The sequence below is a fragment of the Myodes glareolus genome, chromosome 2 (assembly GCF_982192425.1).
Source record: "Myodes glareolus chromosome 2, mMyoGla1.1, whole genome shotgun sequence".
NCBI classification, from domain to species: domain Eukaryota; kingdom Metazoa; phylum Chordata; class Mammalia; order Rodentia; family Cricetidae; genus Myodes; species Myodes glareolus.
Genome location: NC_142027.1, coordinates 96593340 through 96612584, shown reverse-complemented (window position 1 = coordinate 96612584; position 19245 = coordinate 96593340). Strand labels below are relative to the sequence as shown.

At 49.9% G+C, this 19245-nt stretch overlaps 1 protein-coding gene across 1 annotated transcript in view; it reads right to left on the bottom strand.

The window, feature by feature from the left end:
- Positions 1-2552: 2552 nt before the first annotated feature.
- The window catches only part of Hic2 (HIC ZBTB transcriptional repressor 2), a 29167-nt gene continuing 12474 nt past the window's right edge, over positions 2553-19245 (bottom strand). Inside the window, exons 2-3 of the mRNA XM_085684538.2 lie at positions 10793-10890; positions 2553-8722 (exon numbers count right to left, since the gene is read on the bottom strand). Of these exons, the coding sequence (XP_085540664.2) occupies positions 6892-8722; positions 10793-10818 (1857 nt within the window). The 5' untranslated portion in view covers positions 10819-10890 and the 3' untranslated portion in view covers positions 2553-6891. The remainder of the gene's footprint in view (positions 8723-10792; positions 10891-19245) is intronic.

The following is a 19245-nucleotide window of genomic DNA, read 5'->3' as shown; positions in this document are numbered from 1 at the left end:
CCTTTCTGTATTTTCAGGGACTACAGCCCCCAGGCCAGGCTCATGCACACAGAACAGGGCCTTCTGGATTCTTACCCTATTCAGAAGAACCAGTCCTACCTCTCCCCTCCCCCTCCCAACAAGTCTGGTGTTTTGTGTGTGTGTGTGTGTGTTTTCCCTTTGTTTTGTTTATCAGGACAGGGTTTTTCTGTGTAATAGTCCTGGCTGTCCTGAAGCTCACTTTGGAGACCAGGCTGGCCTCAAACTCAGAGATTCACCTTCCTCTGCCTCCCAAGTGCTGGGATTAAAAGCATGAGCCACCACCGCTGGCCTTGTCTGGTTTCTATAAAACAGCATACATCAGGTACCCTGAGCCTGACCGCTGTCCTTGCCTGCACCTGTCCTCACTCAGCCTGACCACAAACCCAGTTCCATTCCCTCCAGCGGCTCCTGCCTCCCTCAGGCCACAGCTGGAAAGAGCCTCAAAGACCAGACCATGTGAGTTAAAGTCTCATATGTGCCCATACATTCCTACTCAGATTCTGAAAAAATAGAATAGACCACCACATGTGACCTAACAGCCTGTGTAGCAATCATTGCTGTCAATGTTAATAGTCTGTAGGTGGTGGTACAGATTACTTGCACTAAATACAGAGAACAAGACATCAGAAGTTCCCTTTTGGGGTTATGGAAATGGGAAGTGGAAAAGTGTTGAGGACTCAAGTCCGAATCCTGGGAACCCACATAAAGCCAGATATTGGGGGCTAGCTCTGAGGTTAAAAGCACCAACTCTTCTCCCAAAGGACCAGGGCTCAATTCCCAGCATCCACATGACAGTTTACAACTGTCTGTAATTCTAGTTCCAAGGGACTCAACACCCCCACACAGACATACATGCAGGCAAAACAATAATATTCGTAAGAATAAATAAAACTAAAAAAAAGGGTGGGAAGTCAGACATTGTAGCATTTGTCTCAGGTCCCAGGACTCCTATGGGAAATTGGGAGGAATCCCTAGAAGACAGGCTGGTGTACAGCAGACACACACACAGACAATCCCAACACATGGGGGGAAGAGACTCGCTTGGGTGACATGGAAACCTATGAAGAGCAATTCTTGTCAGGGATGCTGGCACAAACCTTTAATCCCAGCACTCAGGAGGCAGGAGCAGTCAGCTGTCTCCCAGGCCAGTTTGGTTACAGCGAGTATCAACAAAAAAAGGGATTCTACACCACAAGCACAGCCCCACCCAAGGGACACTGCTGCTTCCTTCAGCTTTGCACCCTCCTGTTACCAGACAGGAGGAAATCAGCCTGAAGACTGCATGTGTGTCTGTATGAAGGTGTTAGACCCCTGGAACCAGAATTAGTTTTTAGCTGCCATGTAGGTGCTGGAAATTGAACCTGGGTTTTTGGAAGTCAGTGGTCTTAATTGCAGAGTCATTTCTACAACTCCATAAATTAGTTTGTGTAGCCTGGCAGTCTTTGAATTCAGAGATCCCCGCCTGCCTCTGCCTCCTGAGTGCTGGGATTAAAGGTGTAAGCCATACAACCTGCAGGAACTTGACCTTCATCACTAATGTAGGCATGAGCCAAGGACACCCTAGTGAGAGAACTTGTCTTAACTGGATTCAACCATGCTCAGAACCACAGTACTTTAAAATCTTCAGAAATTTGAGCTAGAGAGAAGGCTCACTTGTTATTTTGCAGGGAGCCTAGTTTAGTTCCTAGAACCCACGTGGCAGCCCATAACTCCAATTCCACATTAGGTGCAGACCCTGTGGGCACTGACACTGTAAATGGAAATTAGCCTGTTCTGAAGACCTGAGCCATTCTCACCACTAAGTAGTCCCTTTAGGGGCACAGAAGTCAATCTGAGGACACCAATCACATATAGCACACCCACATACATGTAAGTAGACATACACATAAAAATTAACTTAGCTGGGTGTCTGGGTGTGGGGGCGTCTTTAATCTCAGCCTTCAGGAGCAGTAAGAGTCAGGTTGTGTTGTTTTTTTCCTTTTTTGTTTTGCAAAGCAGAATTGCTCTGTGTAGCTTTGCAGCCTGTCCTGGAATTCACTCTGTAGATCAGGCTGGCCTCGAACTTGAGATTCACCTGCCTCTGCCTCCCAAGCAAAGAGTCGGGCTATTTAATGTTCACAAATCTATCTTTTGAGCCATCCCATCTTGCAGGTGCACACAGGGGAGTTTGAACCCAGCATCCTGGCACAACCTGGGGAAACTGCTCTACCACAAACCCAGCCCTTTAAGAGAATCAAGTCTTCAGCTTACCAGACTCCGTGCAGCAGCACTAGCTCTAGAAATGACCCACGAGGGCTCATCTTTCCCAGCCTTTTCTTAGCTATAACTGTGCTCCTGGGCACTGGTCACCCCTCACCCCAGCCACTCCACCAGATCTGCTTTCTGGACAGCCTTTATTAACTTAAGTCAGTATTGTTCTGACCATGCTCACATCTAAAGGCAATCACCCTCCCTCCATCGTTCACCCAAGACCCTGCTCTCCTAAGACCTTGTCACTCTGCTGGAGGGGACAGCCACAAGACAGACACCAGTTTTCAATCAAGCTTTTAATGAAAAGATCATAAAATAACAGTTTCTCAACACTGTACATTAAGACTGCACGCTTTTGAATGGAGAGATCAGTCATGGATAAATCACTCTGACACTGGAGGGCTGCACAGCTGCAGCTGACCTGAATGCATCCATCCAGACTCTTCAGGGACGTAAACTCAATGTGGTAAGTGGCAACAGTGGTGACCAGTACAGGAGTGCGATCCCCGCATCCCTCCCCTGCTCCGGGAAGGGCACAGAGGATATGATCCCTCTTCCAGTTCCAATTAAATGAATAAAAAGATATACCCCATCCCTCCTGAGGTATTTGCACATGGGATGGATGGGGCCCAACCTGGGGCCCCTGGAGGAAACAAGTGATGGGTTAGGTACAGGGAGGTTCCTTTAAGCACCTGGCCCCATGGGGCCCCACCAAATGGAGGGGGGGACCCTGGGAACTCTCCCTGACCCAAGTGAGGTCTGTTATGCAGCATTTTTGAGGTCAATAAATTACAGCAATAAATAGCAAGGTGAGGTAGGGGGAGGGGTCCCTGGTAGAAAGTTAAAGTAAGGTGACTGAAGCTGCAGGCATCCTAGGAAGGGGGTCCTGGGCAGCTCATTTCCACAGCTTCCACCCTTCCCGGGTTGGAATGTCAGACTGAGGTCGGGTCCCTTTCTAGCCCTCATTCCTGGCATCCAATTCATAGGTTCAGTAACATGGCCCCATAGTGACTGGGGAAAGGAAGACCTTGGTCCTTTTAGTGGAGTACAGCAAGGTTTGAGAGCCTGTCTATTCTTTTCAGGCCTGTCCCTTGGCTCCTGCCTCCGTTCCTAGCACTTGCTCCCTGAGCCCTGCCCTCCTGGCTGCCCAGGATTCCCCCTACTCAGGAAGGCAGCAAACAGTCGGCCTGCTGAAGCTCAGCAGATCGCACTCCTGCACAAGGACCTGAAGTCCAGTGAATACTGACAGTGTGGGCAGCAGGTGGGGACCTGGCTCCCCTCAGTGTTGATGGACGGAAACATACTTCCTGGGCCATGTGAGGTCAGGAGTCACTGGCTGAGGTGTATGGCTATGCTGCAAGTCTGAGATTTTTACATGTTCAAAAGTTCATCTTTTCCTTTTTTGCCATCTTGGAAGAGCCCTTGCAGTAGCTCGGTCCAGTGGGAATGGGCACTGGCAGAGCCGGGCCTGCTTCCACCAGCTTGCCCTAAGTCTGAGAAATAAATACATTCATCACTGCACAAACATTGATACAAAAACAACACTGTTGAGAGTGTTCGCACCATCTGTAGGTAAGGACCAGACTTAAGTCAGACCCTTCTACTGCCCGAGGTGGGGTATGCGTATGATGGAGTCCGCTGAGCTTCCTAAAGCTCCCTGCTTTTTGGCTTGACTGACTCTCACAGTAACTAACACAAGGCTCACGGGCAGGGCTGACATCCACCCCTTAGATGCAGCCAGGCGGCCTGGGGGCTGGTCAGCTTGGTGCACGCTCTTTGGTGGCAGCTGAGCTTGAAGAGACCCCCAAAATGGGGATTAGGGCTCAGGTGAAGCTAGGGGGGAGGGGGGGTCTTCTAGTCCTTACCCAGCACCCAGGGCTGCCTCTGCCCTTGAGCTGCTCAAGGGTCAACGCAGAGGGACCCAGGAGGGAGGGGAAGAGGTCCCTGGGACTGGCCTTATAGCTGCTGAGGTCTGAAACTGTAAAAGTTTATGTAAACAATGAGATAAATATATTAGTATCTTTTTTTTTTTTTCTGAGCCCACTGAGGTTCCATACTCATTCAAAATGTGCTTTGGTTTAAAAAATAGGTTTTGTGAATTTGGGTATGAGCTTTTTTTCTTTTGATTTTTTTTTAAATCTTTTTTCCTACATGACATCTGCTATTTTCTGTTTCCTGTTTCTCCAAAACATTCAGGAATTAAATGACTAAGAGAGAACTGTAAGCCACCTTGGCCTCCTATGGCCTGATTTCCTTGAGGCTCTTAAAATCTACACACACACACACACACACACACACACACACACACACACACACACGAGAGAGAGAGAGAGAGAGAGAGAGAGAGAGAGAGAGAGAGAGAGGGGGGACAGACAGACACACTCATAAGCATGCACCAACAGAAACAAAGGAAAAGGAAAAACAAACCAAGTGTCAATCCCGTCCAGCCCAACAACCCTTAAAATCTTAAATAGGAAACTAGTGTTTTGCTTTCTCATTAACATACAGACAAGGCTTGGTACAATACTCTGTTGCACAGACGTGCTGAGGGGTTCTGCTCCCAGTCCCTGAATTTCTGCACGGCAGATGAGGCTTCCCACAGCCTGGGAGGCCACACGGGGTTTCCATGCTGTACAGACTTTGTGTCCTGTGGCTTAAGTGCTGGTGGGGTAGGGTAAGGTGGGGTGGGGTAGGTGGAGAGCAGGGGCCAGCATGCCCTGCCTCTTTCCTGGGTAAAATGGGGCTCAGTTCTTCCCTCAGCTGCTCTGTCTCTGCAAGAGCAGAGAACAGATTACAGGTGAAGGGTGAAGAACTGGGTCAGTGCAAGGGCACCATGTAGAGGTGCCCTCACTCTCACACCTGCCACTCACTGGGTCCCTGAAATCAGGCTGGAGGATCTCTCGAGGGGTGGGAGCAGGAAACAACTCTGCAATTTTTGGTCTGAAGTAAAAAAAAAAAAATCGAAAGGAAAATGAAAAGCCATTTTCACTGTATGTATCAAGCAACATGATAAAAGCCTACCGGCCCAGATGTGTGGCTCATGTGTGCCAGAGTACAGACAGCCTTGGTCTGGCCTTGCCCCTTGCTGGATCCCATGCAAGCACCTGAGGCTGGCTGACTCATCCATGTAAGGGTTAGTCTGATCCTATACTTGCTAGGTGGAGGCTGACCCTCACCTCTGACTCTGCAGTAGGTTCTTAGATACACTGAGTTCAGGAGGAGACAGGATGGGACTGGCTCACTTCCACCTCACTCAGGCCCACACAGGGAGCTGCCCCCTTCTCATGGCTTCTGTTATTCAGGTGCCCAGCACCTCCCCGCCCCCACAGTATCCCCTGAACAGCAATCATCCCTTCAGAGAGCACTGAGGCCTACAAGGGGCTCAGGCCAGCCCAAGCCCAGCTTACTTCCACTGTAGGAAAACAAAACCAAGTGGCTCAGCCTCAGCAGTACTGTGGTATTGAATTCAAGAGGTAGCAAAAGGTCAGAAGGCTCTCCACCTTGTTCAGTGAGCAAGGAAGCAAAACGTCTGTGCATAAGCAACACACACATCCCCATGCACACGCACATACCAACAAGAGTACCAATGGCCCTAGCACCAAGTCTGGCCTCCCCTCCACCCTCTGAAATTTCAGATCTTCTAGTCCAAACACCTCAAAAAACTTATGAGAGTGGGGGTGGGGGGGTTCTCAATAAAATAAGTACCTCTATCAAGTGATATTCCTTGGAAATTATGGAAAAAGCATGTTCTCCTGAGGAAGCCCAGGCAAGTAGGGCTCAGGATTGGGGAAGCCTTTGCACAAGAATGGCTTCTGGGGCCTTGGAGAGACAGGTTCAACCATGTCCACAGCACCAGGACGAGGGAAAATGACAGGGAGGGGCAGCTGCCCCAGTTACATTCAGTCTGCAGAGCCAGGCTCATCCCCAAAGAGGCGGGAGGAAAATATTGTTCATTTTGGTTTTAAAAAAGAATTTTTAAAAACTGTAAAAAAGAAATAGGAACATCTCAGTAGGAATAACAGCATTACAGGCCCAAAGGGCTCTTTAGTTGTAGAGAGGTAGGCAGTGGGGTCACCCTGACTGTCCAGTGCCAGCTAGCAGTTGCCACCCCAGTTCAAAGAGAAAGGAACTGCCACCCGACACCAGCTTCCCGACACCAGAGTCACACTGCACTGCAAAGATACAAGCACACATGCACACACACAGTTGAGGTCCCTGCCAGCTGAGGGCCTGCTCCAGGCACCACTTGACCATGGGAAACCCTGTGCCTCCCCCAGCCCAGACCACAGGTAAGGGACCAGGTCCCATTGACACCACATGATGGACTCCCACCAGCTCTTCAGCAGCCCCTTCAGGGAGCTGGGGAGCCAAGTGGGCAGGGAGGTAGAATAGTCACCAGCACCACTCGCACAGGGATAGCCCAGGCAGCTTCTCTCCTCTCAGCTTCCCTTGGTACACTGTTGATTAAAGCTCTGGGTGTGGGGAGGCTGGGCCAGAGAAGCTGCCAGGAGCCTCGTGCCAGACTTTGGGGCTCAACCCCTCCCACCATGCTTCTTTACTCCTCCTTCCATGGGTTCCCAAGTGGCAAGTCTGCAGAGGGCTCCCTCGGGTCTTTGGCTTCTAGGAAGGGGAGGTGTGCATGCGCAGGTGGCTGATGAGGTTGCGCTGCTGAGTGAACTTGCCCCCACAGAGCTGGCACTCATAAGGTTTCTCACCTGAGTGTACACGCATGTGCTCTGTGAGGCGGTACTGGCGGGTAAAGCGCATGCCACACTCATCGCAGGCAAAGGGCTTCAGGCCCAAGTGGCTCCGCATGTGGCGTGTCATAGTGCCTCGCTGTGTGAACATCTTGCCACAGATGTTGCAGGGGAAGGGCCGGGTCAACCAGTGTGTCTTCTCATGTTGCCGCAGTGTGGCCGGGTCTTTGTAGGTCTTCTCACAGACTGAGCACTTGAAAGGACGGGGCTCGGCTGCATAGGCTGCACTAGGTGTTGACAGGTCCTCAGCCTCCTCCTCTGCACCCCCACTGCCGGTCTCATAAGCTCCTTCTTCCTTGATGAATAACTCCTCCTCTGTGTGTGTCTCAACGTGAGCATTGAGCTGCTCAGAGCTGGGGAAGCCCTTGGCGCAAGGGATGCACACATAGAGGTTGTCTCCATATGACACTGTCTCATAGCCTTCCTGCCGGTACACATAGTGGGCGCCAGTGTGGCCACTGCCCCCCTCACTCCCACTCTGCCCACTGTCCTCACTCCCATCTTTGCCATTCTCCTCTTCTTCCTTGCAGGGGTATGGTGGCTCCCCATATGACCCACTGGGGCCACTTCCACCAACACTGCTGGCCAGAATGCCATTGGGAACCCTGTCCCCAAGCCCCTCACCTTCTTCCCCTGGGTTGGGACCCTTAGTCCCTGTTTCTCTCCGGTCATATGGGGACCCAGACACAGACTCCTTTTTGTTCCAATCTTTTTTGCGGGCTGAATGCCGTAGACTCTTGCGAGGTTGCCCGCCCTGCCCTTCCAGCAGACTCACGTGGTTTTCTTCAGCCCCTTCCAGATCCATGGGCTCATCAGGAGGGGGCCCCAGCTCAACATATGAGGCACTGTTGCCAACAGGCAGGGTGGAGGCTGAAGTGGGTGCAGGTGAGTCATGCTGGCTGTCACTGAGCTGGGCAGGGTCCTCAGGAGTGAGGTGGGGACCAGGGGTTGTAGGAGGTAAGGGGGGGCTCTTCTTGGACAGGTCCAGGCCCAGTTCCTGCTCACAGCCCCCACTGCTCCCGCTGGTGCTGTTGCTGCAGCCCCCCAAGCCCACCTCCCCACCAGTTGGGCAGCCTCCCAGGCCATGTGTGCTCTCCTGGGTAGAGCTGCCCAGAAAAAGCTCATCATCTGATCCTTTGGCCTGAGGGACCTCTTGGGGAACAGGGTGTCCTTTGCACCCATCTACAAGCCCTGGATACCGAGCCTGGATGACAGAGGTTGTGGACAGCCGCTGACTACGGGTTGGTCGCCCCATACCAGCAGCACCCACTCGGCCAGGGCCAAAGGGCTTGCCAGCTCGCTTCAGTTTGCGGCGGCAGAGGGCTGCCAACTCAGGCAGCTGGAGGTAGCTGGCGGCAGTGAGGAGAGTGCTGAAGTTGGGCTCAGATGGCTGGTCACTGGGCAGCAGCTTGCCCGTGTAGATGAAGTCCAGGATCTGCTGGAACACGGTGGAACTAACCATATCTGTATCTAGGTTGATGAGGTTATCATGCAGGACCAGGGACTTGAAGTAGATGCTACTAGCAGCCAGGACATTCTTGTGGGCCCGGAAGATAGAGTTCTCCACCATGATGATGACATCACACAGGAAGCCCTTGGTCCTCTGCTGGTTCAGCTGCAACAGGAGCTGTTTTGAATGGCTGGGCAGCTCCATGTCTGGCCCCATGTCCCTGCGCCCTGCCCACGGGCACCACCTGTGGGCAAGAACAGGCAGGATAGTTAACCTTCAGCCTGCATGAAGGTCTGGCACAGGGTATGCACTGAGTCCACCCAATTCCACCCTTTTAGGCACAGTGAACAGTACAGGTCTCAATCCACGAGAAAGGGGAGTGTATCTGCCCATCCCCTGCCATTCACTCATGATAAATAAAGGTGTGGAGCAAACAGTGGCTTCCAGACTGGACATGGCTTCTTGGTGCTCTTCGTAGCCATCTGTAATTCCAGTTCCCAGGGATCTGACCCCTTATGACCTCCACAGGAGCAGACACTCAAGTGGTGCACACATATACACACAGGCAAAACACTTGTATACATAAATAAAAATAATTCTAAAAAAATTTTTAGTGAGGTTTGAATTTTACTTTGTTACTGGTTTCAATCCTAAGAGTCAGTCACTCCCAGGCTGAGAACATAAAAGTGGGCAGCAGGTAGCAACAGAAGTGGGAGAGCAAATGCCCCTCTAACACACTAGGGGCCACAGAAGAAACTGGCCAGTCCTGCCTAGGCATGCAAACCCACAGGACTGGTCTTCCCAGATTTCCAGATTTTTTTTTGGGGGGGGGGGGTAATTTCCTTATGTTGAAGGGTTAAATTTTAAAAGATTAAAAAAAAAAAAGCAAGCAAACAAAAAATCCTATAAGCCAAACCCCAGTTCCTTTGGTAGCCTCTGGCCTGCAACCTTTGTTCTACCCTGGAATACTCTCAAACACCCCTTCAAGCAGACAAGGGTTCCCCATTTGCTAGCTTCTGGTCCTGACCCAGATACTGTACTCTCTGTCCCATAACTGCTGGATCCTTACAAGCTCTCCCCTATCCAGAAGTCTGGAGACACTCGGTACCGTCTTAGCTTGTGAACCTCACAGGCTCTGCATCCTTATTAGGAGAGACAGTTTGCCATGTGGGGCCTGGGAAAGGCAGCGAGTTGTCCCTTCCAGATAGGTTGCATAAACTTCCCTTGTGGTCACTAAGTAATACACAAACAAATGCCTCTGTCTCCAAAGGAACCTGTCAGCAAAACAGCAGTGTGTACAAGTGGGGTCCAGGCATACTGCCCACCTATGCAGAAGCACCTTAGCCAAGCAGGACACACCATAGACAGTGCCCCAGGGGTGCACAGACGCCAAAGGCCCCAGGGGGTCAAAAGTACTCCAAGTAGACCTCAGCTGTACTCAACTCCACATGCCCAGCCTTGTCTTCCAGTGCCTAAGTGGCTACCTGAGCTTCCTGAAACCACAAGCCATGGAGACACTGCTGCCAGCAATGCAGCACAGCAAGAGTCTGGGGTTCCAACAGCTTACAGATAGCTCTGCATCTCCCCATTTAGGGCACAATCTCTCCCTCTGTAGACTCACCTGACCTGGAACTCGATATGAAGACCAGACTGGCCTGTACTCACAACCTTGACCTCCCTTTGCCTCTTGGAGTACCAGGATTAAAGGGATGGACTGAGCACTACCATATGTGGTTTCTGGGTCCAATTTGTGTAAGGAGCTGAATCCTCTGAAGCTCACCACCTATGATGTCCTGCCACTTGGGTGGGCCTGCTATGTCCCCCCACATGACGAAAAGTTGTCTTCAACCCAACACCTGCCCTTGTTCAGAGAAGGAAATCCCATTTATCCTGAAGTTCCAGAATACACCGCGAATTAACATGGATGTACAAGAACACTACCAACTCAGCCTTCCAGAAAGCACTTACCAGGGGGCTCAGCCTGCTCCTTGCTCACAACTGAAGCAAGTCAGAGATGACTATGTGGCCCAGACAATGAAAACCAAACTTGTCTACCAGCTAGGTAGAAACGAAGAGCCTAAGGTAAGACCCTAAGTATCAGTGCAGAGCAACAGCAGGGCCGGCTCTGCTAGCAATAACACCTGGTGCCTCAGGCCTTGGCCACAGATCCCAGACTTCTCACATGCTGCCTGCCTGCTCTGTGCACATACAATGGACTGAAGTCAGGGCAGAGTCTACACTGCAAAGCTGTATGAAAGACCCAGAAAACCCCAAGAACTAGAAACCATGGTGATTCTTCCTTCTCCCAGCCTACCGGAGTGCCAGGGGCCCAGAAACCATGTGAGCAGCAGCCGGCGGGGGTGGCCTCCTTGAGTACGCAGACTTCCTGAGGGTGCATCAAAGCCTGGTTACCTGGGAAGAAGAAGGCAGGCATCAGTTAGGAGGGAAGAAAGGAGCGTGAAGGAGGGTCATATACTCTACTCCCAAACACGGGTCCACCAACAAAACAAGAGACAAAAGAAAAAAAATGGGGAACCTAATCTTAGGTATGAGCAGCTGGGAGGCACTACCTAACCCCTAAAACACAGGGTAGATGTCCCACGCCTTTAATCCCAACACCTTTTATCCTAGGACTCTCAGAGGCAGGCGGGTGTCTGCAAGTAAATTCGAGGCCAGCCTGCTCTACATAAGAGGGTTCCAGGGCGGCCATGGAAAGACCCAGTCTCAAGAAAACAAAGAGAAGAAAAAAAAAGAAAGAAAAGAAGAGAAGAGAAAAGGAAAAATCCCTGGAGGCCATTGTGGGAGGCTAAAGCAAGGTTGATCTTATTTACATAACAAAAGATCAAAATGGAACCACTAGTGGAAGGGCTGTTTCTAAGAGCCAATCTGCCACCTTTCCCTTCTCCTCTTGGAGACACAGCTCATCTGTCCAGAGTTCAACCCTACAAAAAAGCCAACAGCAGCCCCAGGTGAGGGGTGCTCCCACCACCACCACTGAGTCCTACAGGATGAGAAATCTTGAGATTATAGATCCAACAGCCTGGTCTCCCCCTGGAAGTCAGTAGAAAGAACTTGCAGTAGCCAGGAACCCATCTCTGCCAGCCCTTCCCCCACTCCTTGGGCCATGAGGGCAGGTCCCTCAGGAATGTGACCAGACCTGGGGTGCAGGCCTTAGGCTGAGGTCTCAGTCCTTGTCTTCAGGGGGTCAGCTGTCTCTCCTGTCCTGGGAGCAGCTCCATTTCAGAGTGGGTTCATTATCCTAAAGGCCACAGAACAAAGAACTAGTTCTGAAGCTCCGAGTTTGAAGCTAGCTGGTCACCCAAAGGACAAGGGACAGAAGCCAACAAAACTGGCGAGATGAGTGAACAACCACAGAACCAGGTAACCCACTTTAGCCAGACAGACACCTACCAAGCAGCCTAAACCAGCCCTGTCCGCCTTCTGCCTTCCCAAATCCCAGTAGGAACTGGGACAATTACTACACATTGCAGGGAGTGCCTGCTGTGCAGCAGGTTAGTCTGAATGGCTGGTCAAGGTCCTTACAGTGCCCTTCCACCAGGGGGAGATAAAGCCAGTCCTACAGAGAGCTTGAGTCCTCACTCCACGGGAGGCCCTGCACCTACAAATCACTGCTCTCTTCTTCCCGGTCCAAATGATGGCGACCTGGTGTCTACCCTAAGTACTTTCCTTGGAGAAGAAGCTAGTGCCTGGGGGACTGAGGCCCGAGAACGTAGCTAGATACATCTGCTCAGGAAAAGCCAGATAACACCCAGCAGCTTCTAACAGGTAGCGGTGCCTATTAACTAAGGGTAACAAGCCTGACAGGACTGCGAACCCAAACAAGAGCACCTATAGCCACCTGGGTCAATGGGACAGATGACCTCGGAAGCCAAGGAAAAGAAAGAGAAAGCCAGCACAGAATCTGCCTCTTGTCTCCAGCTACACAGGCTTCCCCTGTGAGTGGGCCCAGTAAGTCTGACCTTTGCAGCCAAGGTCCAGCTTGCTCTACTGTAAACACAAATAGAAATAATACAATTCTGGGTTACTTTCCCGGCCCCCACATTAGATATCAGTATATGGCCTTAATGGAATAGTATGTACCCATGTATCCTCCTTTTTCACTACTTCCCATCACAGAAAAGTTAGAGGCATGTGCCCCTCTCAGAGTTATCTGTGAACCCAGAAATGGGCTAGCATAGTACACATACACCACACACCATACAGCTCCCTCCCTCCAAGGTTTTAGAAATGCATTTAACTCAGGATACCACAGCCTAGTAATATTCTACACCACTGGACACTAGTGATTTTACCCTTTGGTCTCATGACCAAATAATCACTGACCCATGGGATCAAAATTCTAATAGTTTGTCTTTCAGATAAGGTTGCATATATCTCAGGCTGGCTTCCAACTTGCTATAGGCAGCAAGATGACCTTCACCCACCTCTATCTCCCAAAAGCTGGGGTTACAAGCAACACATAACCACCTCAATCTGTGACACTTAAACAATTAAACACTTAAACACTTAAACAATTTCTACTAGCTTATTAATTTTGTGGTACACCACTTTGGGAAAAAATAAGACGAACTACATATTCTTTCATATTTTAAATCAGGTGTGAAGGCTCAGAGCTATAATCTCAATACTTAGAAGGCCTCAGAGGCACAAAGGTCACATGTTCAAAGCCATCGTGAACATCAGACTAAAACCTGCCTCAAAAACAAGGGCCAGTGGTGGCACACTCCTTTAATCCCAGTTCAAGGCCAGCCTAAACTACCTAGCTAGCTCCAGGAGAGACAGAGAACTGACTGACTGGTTGTCCTCTGATCACCACCACCACCTCTCTCTCTCTCTCTCTCTCTCTCTCTCTCTCTCTCTCTCTCACACACACACACACACACACACACACACACACACACACACACACACACACACCGTACAAAGAAAGCACTGACAGATAAATTCCAGTCACTGGTTGAGCAGAAGATGCCACTTACACCAAACTCTACAAAGGGCAAAACTGTCGCTCCCGACTCTTCCAACTGAAGCGCTATTGGTGTTCCAGTCAATGAAAGCCCCAGTCCAGCATAATCTAGCATTCATTCATCCTACTTGCCCAACGAATGCAGCATTCAAATAGCCAATGAAAATGACAGACAACAGAGCCTGGGTTTCCCACCATCAGCTGCTGCCTCCTGCCCCTCAGAATGAAACTTGACTTGGGGATGGACTGCCATGACCCTGCTGAGGAAAAGGATACAGTGTCCACGAAGCCTTAAGAACTAGTGAAGGGAAGGAGAAGGCTTCCTCTTCCCTATACACGACAATGGGATAGGAGAGCATTGCTACAGCCCAGCGTTTATAAGGACTTGAGAAAGATTTTAAGAAAAGTGATTCTTACTTAAGGAAGAAATTAAGAAAGACTCCACTCTATCCTTCCAAAAAGTGCTGCCCCAAATCAGCCTAGATACCCACCTTGCCCAGTGCCATGGTCTCCAGAGGCTGCACACTCAGTGCCGTGCTGTGCCTCCTGGAACTCCTTCTGGACATCAAGCTGGTAGCTCAGCTTCTAGGACAAGAGGACTTCAGGCACACGGTCAGGCCCAGACTCAGGGTGTGGTTTCAAGCCACATGATACTCCTCACCCTTCTACTCAATGCCTGATCCCCTCAGGCAGGAATGAACCCTGCTGGAGGCATCCTAGGGCACCTGGACTGGAATTCCTCTGCTTCACACCCAATCAGGAGGCCTGGTGAAGAGGGAAAAGGCCAGGAAAGGGGGCCATCCCACTCAACACTCTGAAGAGCCTTCTCATCCTGTCTTTTTTTCTCATCCTGGCAGCCATACTTTTCCAGAAGTGTGCTTCCGCAGAAGGTCTGCGGGACTAAGAGGAGGCTCCTGCCTGGCTCATCCCAAGGAGTTTCTTCTACCATCCACGTTCCTGAGTGCCACTGCCAGGACAGGGAGAAGCTATGAGCCCAGGAGCACTGATGAATGCAGCATGGCGACCCTAGAGATTTAAGTACATCTGACTAGTACTAGTGTCAAAGAGGGCCGGGCCCCAGAGACTGTTACTACTGTCTGTAACCTCAGTGAGAGAAGTTGGTTCACTTACCATTATGGTAATCTCATATTCCATATGTGGCTCACCCCAAGCCTGGACTGTCTGAAAGAGACTAAGCAACTGAGAATCTAGACGATTCCCAAAGCCTAGTTCAGAACCTAACTACTGGCACAGTCACAAACTCGAGATCCCCTTTAACCCTGTGCCTGTCCTGGACTCCTCTATGAAACCCTATCCATCCAAGCCTTGTACCACATCTGCCCAAGTGAGATAGGTTTTCTAGGGGTGGGGGGCTGTGCAGTGACTGAACAGGTCTGAGCAGGTCTGGTGTCAGTGAAGCCTCCCACAGGCTTGAGGACCATTATCTCTACCTCCAGCTGCAGATAAGGTTCTTGGGGGTTAAGCAACTTGCCCACAGAAAAGAGTACATAGGTAGCAGAGTGAGAACTGACTGAGAAGGGGGCTGTGGTCAATTTTCCTTACTCCCAGGAAGGGCCTCTAACTACAGAGCTGCTCGGAGGAACTCAGGCTCCTTCCCCTCCCAGCCCTGGAGGCCTTGAAGCCTTACTCACGAATGTTAAGGCCTAGGGTTCAAATCCAACGTCACAAAAAATTAACAATAACCTCCCCACACACCTGCTTTTTCTCATGAACTATATGACTGTGAGGGCACAAGTCTAGCTCCTTCATCAGAAGATACAAAGTGAAGCCACTAACCAGCATGAACTGGGGGTTAGGGAGTTTGGTGCCTCTCTAACAATATCCCTAGCCAGGTGTCCTGCCCTTTAGGTTTGGGCTTGGTAGTGGGTGGGGCTCATTGCTCTGGGCAAGCCCAGCCAAATAATTAGGCCCAGATCTGGATACTAGCCAGCCACTCCTGGCTCTCTCCCAAGCAATCCTCCTGGAAAGCAATAGGCACTTCAAATGCCAAGAGCCCAGCCCTCCTCTTGTCACAGCTCCTATGAAATGCAACACTCAGGTTCTATGAAGAACATAGGTGGCATGGTATCAGACACCAGGACTGGTCTCCTCCTCCAACCCTATGGCCAGCCCTTGCAAAGGGGAGAAAGGCACCACTCCAGCCTATGGCCTTTTCCAAATCTATCCTGAAATGTTCCAGGGACCTATTAGAGACTTGTTGCCTACTTGAAGCTGACCTGCCTAGACCCAGACCACCTAACTGTCCAAGCATGCTGCTCCCACAGCAAGGCAAGTAACCCTCACTATAAGAAAGCCCAGAGGGATGAGAGGCACCGTGCAGCACCGATCACACCAGGCCCTGTGCCCTTGACTCATCTGTTCACCCCCAGTCCACTTAACTTCAGTGTCAGTATTCCCTGCCATATCTGCCCTGTCAGCTCCAGGCCACTCTAGCTGACAGCAGGAGAATCTTCATTGACAAAGTCAAATAATAATTTGAGATTGTGATGAATTGTTACAGAAACCAGATTACCTGCAACACAACAGAAGCTTAAAGACAAACAGGCTGAACTGAGCAATGGGGGTACACATCTTTAATTCCAGCATTTGGGAAGCAGAGGCAGGTGGATCTGAGTGAGTTCGAGACCAGTCCGGTCTCAAAGAGAAGACCAACAGGGCAGTAGTGGCACACACCTTTAATCCCAGCATTTGGGAAGCAGAGGCAGGCAGATTTCTGTGAGTTTGAGGCCAGCCTGGTCTACAAGAGCTAGTTCCAGGATAGGTTTCAAAACTACAAAGAAACCCTGTCTAGAAAAACCAAAAAAAGAATCCTTGTCTCAAAAAGTAGGGGGGGAGCGCTGGAGGGATGGCTTTGCAGTAAGGAGCACTGACTGACTGCTTTTCCAGAGCTCCTGAGTTCATTTCCCAGCAACCACAGGGTGGTTCTCAAGCATCTATACTGGGCAATCAGGGCTACCGAATGAGACCTTGTTTAAAGAAAAGGCTGGAGAAATGGCTCAGTGGTTAAGAGCATTGCCTGCTCTTCCAAAGGTCCTGAGTTCAATTCCTGGCAACCACATGGTGGCTCACAACCATCTGTAACGAGGTTTGGTGCCCTCTTCTGGCCTGCAGACATACACACAGACAGATCATTGTATACATAATAAATAAATATTAAAAAAAAGAAAAAAAGAAAAGGCTGGACAGTGGTGGTGGCTCATGCCTTTAATCCCAGCACGTGGGAGGCAAAGGCAGGTATAGTTTGAGGTTTTGAGGCCAGCCTGGTCTACAAAGAGTTCCAGAAGAGCCAGGGCTAAAAACAGAAAAACAGAGAAACCCTGTCTGGGGGCGGGGGGGGGGGGGGACCGGGGACACCTCTCTCTCTCTCTCTCTCTCTCTCTCTCTCTATATATATATATATATATATATACATATAAATATATATAAAATCTGGGTTTTTTTTCTTGGTCGAGACAGGGCTTCTTTGTTAAACAGTCCTGACTGTCCTGGAACTAGCTCTTGTAGACCAGGTTGGCTTCAAACTCAGAGCTCTGCCCTCTGCCTCCCAAGTGCTGGGATTAAAGACGTGAGCCACCACCGCTCGGTTTATGTGTTATATATATTATGATACATAATGTATAGTTAAGAATTCAAGAGGCAGGACAGGACAAAGTGATGGTCCCCCCACAGGCCTCTCCAGCCTAGCCCCCCCTTTTCTTAGCTCAAGGAGTAGCAGTATCAGAACTGTGAGTCTTATAATGCAGGTGCTTAGGCCCTACTATAAACTCCAGGAAGAGTCTGATCATTTCCTTAGATTCATTCGCTCATTATTAGGGAGGGGCACATGAACAGGCCACAGCATGTATATGGGTGTAAAATGACAGCATATGGAAGTTGGTTCTCTCCTTCAAATACATGGTTCTCTGGGATCAAACTCAAGTCATCAGGCTTGTTGACAAGCACCTTTACCAGTGAATCACCTCACCAACCCAAGAGCCTGCATGTAACACATTTAGTTATAAGATACACTGTCAGGGGCATGAGCTTCCCACTTCTAGAAAAGCCCAAGGAAATGCATTCATACCAAGCACTCAACGGTGATATCAAGTAGACAAAGTCCCCAAGGGAAGACACATTTTCTAAGCCAACAAGTCCAGCAGCTGGTGACTATAAATGGTATACCTAGAAAGAGATAGTTGAGGCCCAGGATTGATACTATAGGCACCCTCAACAGTGACTGTAACTAAGGAAAGGTATGGGGCCTTCCTGGGTAACATACACTGGCTAGAGAAGAGGCATGGGACAGGAAGTGGTGGCCCAAGCATTTAATCCCAATACTTGAAAGGCAGAGGCAGATCTCTGAGTCTGAGGCAGATCTCTGAGTCTGAGGCCAGCCTGGTCTACAGAGTGAGTTCCAAGACAGTCAGGGCTACACAAAGAAACCCTGTCTGAGGTGGGGGGGAGGGGGAGGAGGAGGGAGGGAGGGAGGGAGGGAGGGAGAAGGAGAGAAAAGGCATGGGTAGCTGGAAGAGAAGAGGCTCTGGGCTGGTGAGATGGTTCAGCACATTGCCACCAAGTTCAACAAGCTGAAATAAATTGAATTTAATACCAGGGACCCACATAGTAGTTGTGACATACAGTCACTCTGTGGAATGACTCCTACAGAAGCTGTGCTCTGCTCTCCTAAAGTACTGTGTCCACCCATGCATATACACTATATCCCACCATGTAGCCCTGGCTGTCCAGGAACTACAGAAACCAGGTTGACCTCTGCCTGCTTCTGACTCCCAAGTGCTGGGGTTTTAACGTCACCACAACCAAGGGTTAAATACTGTCGTCATCCCAAGACAGGGTTTCTCTGTCTAATAGCCCAGACAGTCCTGGAAATAGCTCTGTAGACCAGGCTGGCCTTGAATTCATGGAGATCTGCCTGTCTCTGCCTCCCAAATGCTGGGATTAAAGGCAGGCGCCACCACCACCCAGCAATAGATAGATATTTTTAAAAAGAGAGAAGAAGGCTCTGGTACAGGACACCCTAGTATAAAAGAAGCTGTTGAGTTCAAACTCCAACACTAAAAAAGAAAAAAGAAAAAAAAGCTAAAGTAAATGTGTAAGGAAGGACAAACAGTGACAGCAGAGCAAGGAGGTAGAAATTCCACAGGCAAGGAGTTGAAAGGGCACCAGGAAGCTGGGCCACCCAGCTGGAGGACTATCACAATCATCTCTGCCTGGGGACATCCTTCAAATGAGATAACTGAACCCCAGAGGGAGGTATATGTCACAGCTGAGTCACTAAGCAGCCACCTAGCCCAAGGCTGTGGGAGACAAGACTCCAACTTCCCTAAAACCAACTCTAGCAGCCAGTAAAACTCTACAGAAGTAAAACAGAAAACCTATGAAGTCTCTTAAACTTTTTAAACACATCTTTCTATGTAGTCATCTCCCCAAGAAACAGCTTCTTCACTCACTGGTAAAAGCTGATGTGAGATCAGGCACAATGACAAATGCCTATAGCTCTAGCACTGAGTGTCTGAGCCTAAAGATCACCACGAAGCCTGGAATACGAGAAATACGAGCCTGTCTCAAAGAGACCAAAAGCAGGCACCCAAAACCCCACTGTGCCCATGATAGTATGACCTCTGACTAGGATAAACTTTGAGATGGTAGTATGCTTCATGAAAATCAGCAAAAATATAAGCCTAAATATTTATTTCATGTCAGAAAGTAATGATGGATTTGTAAAATTATTTTAGCTGGGCGTGGTGACACACCCCTTTAAT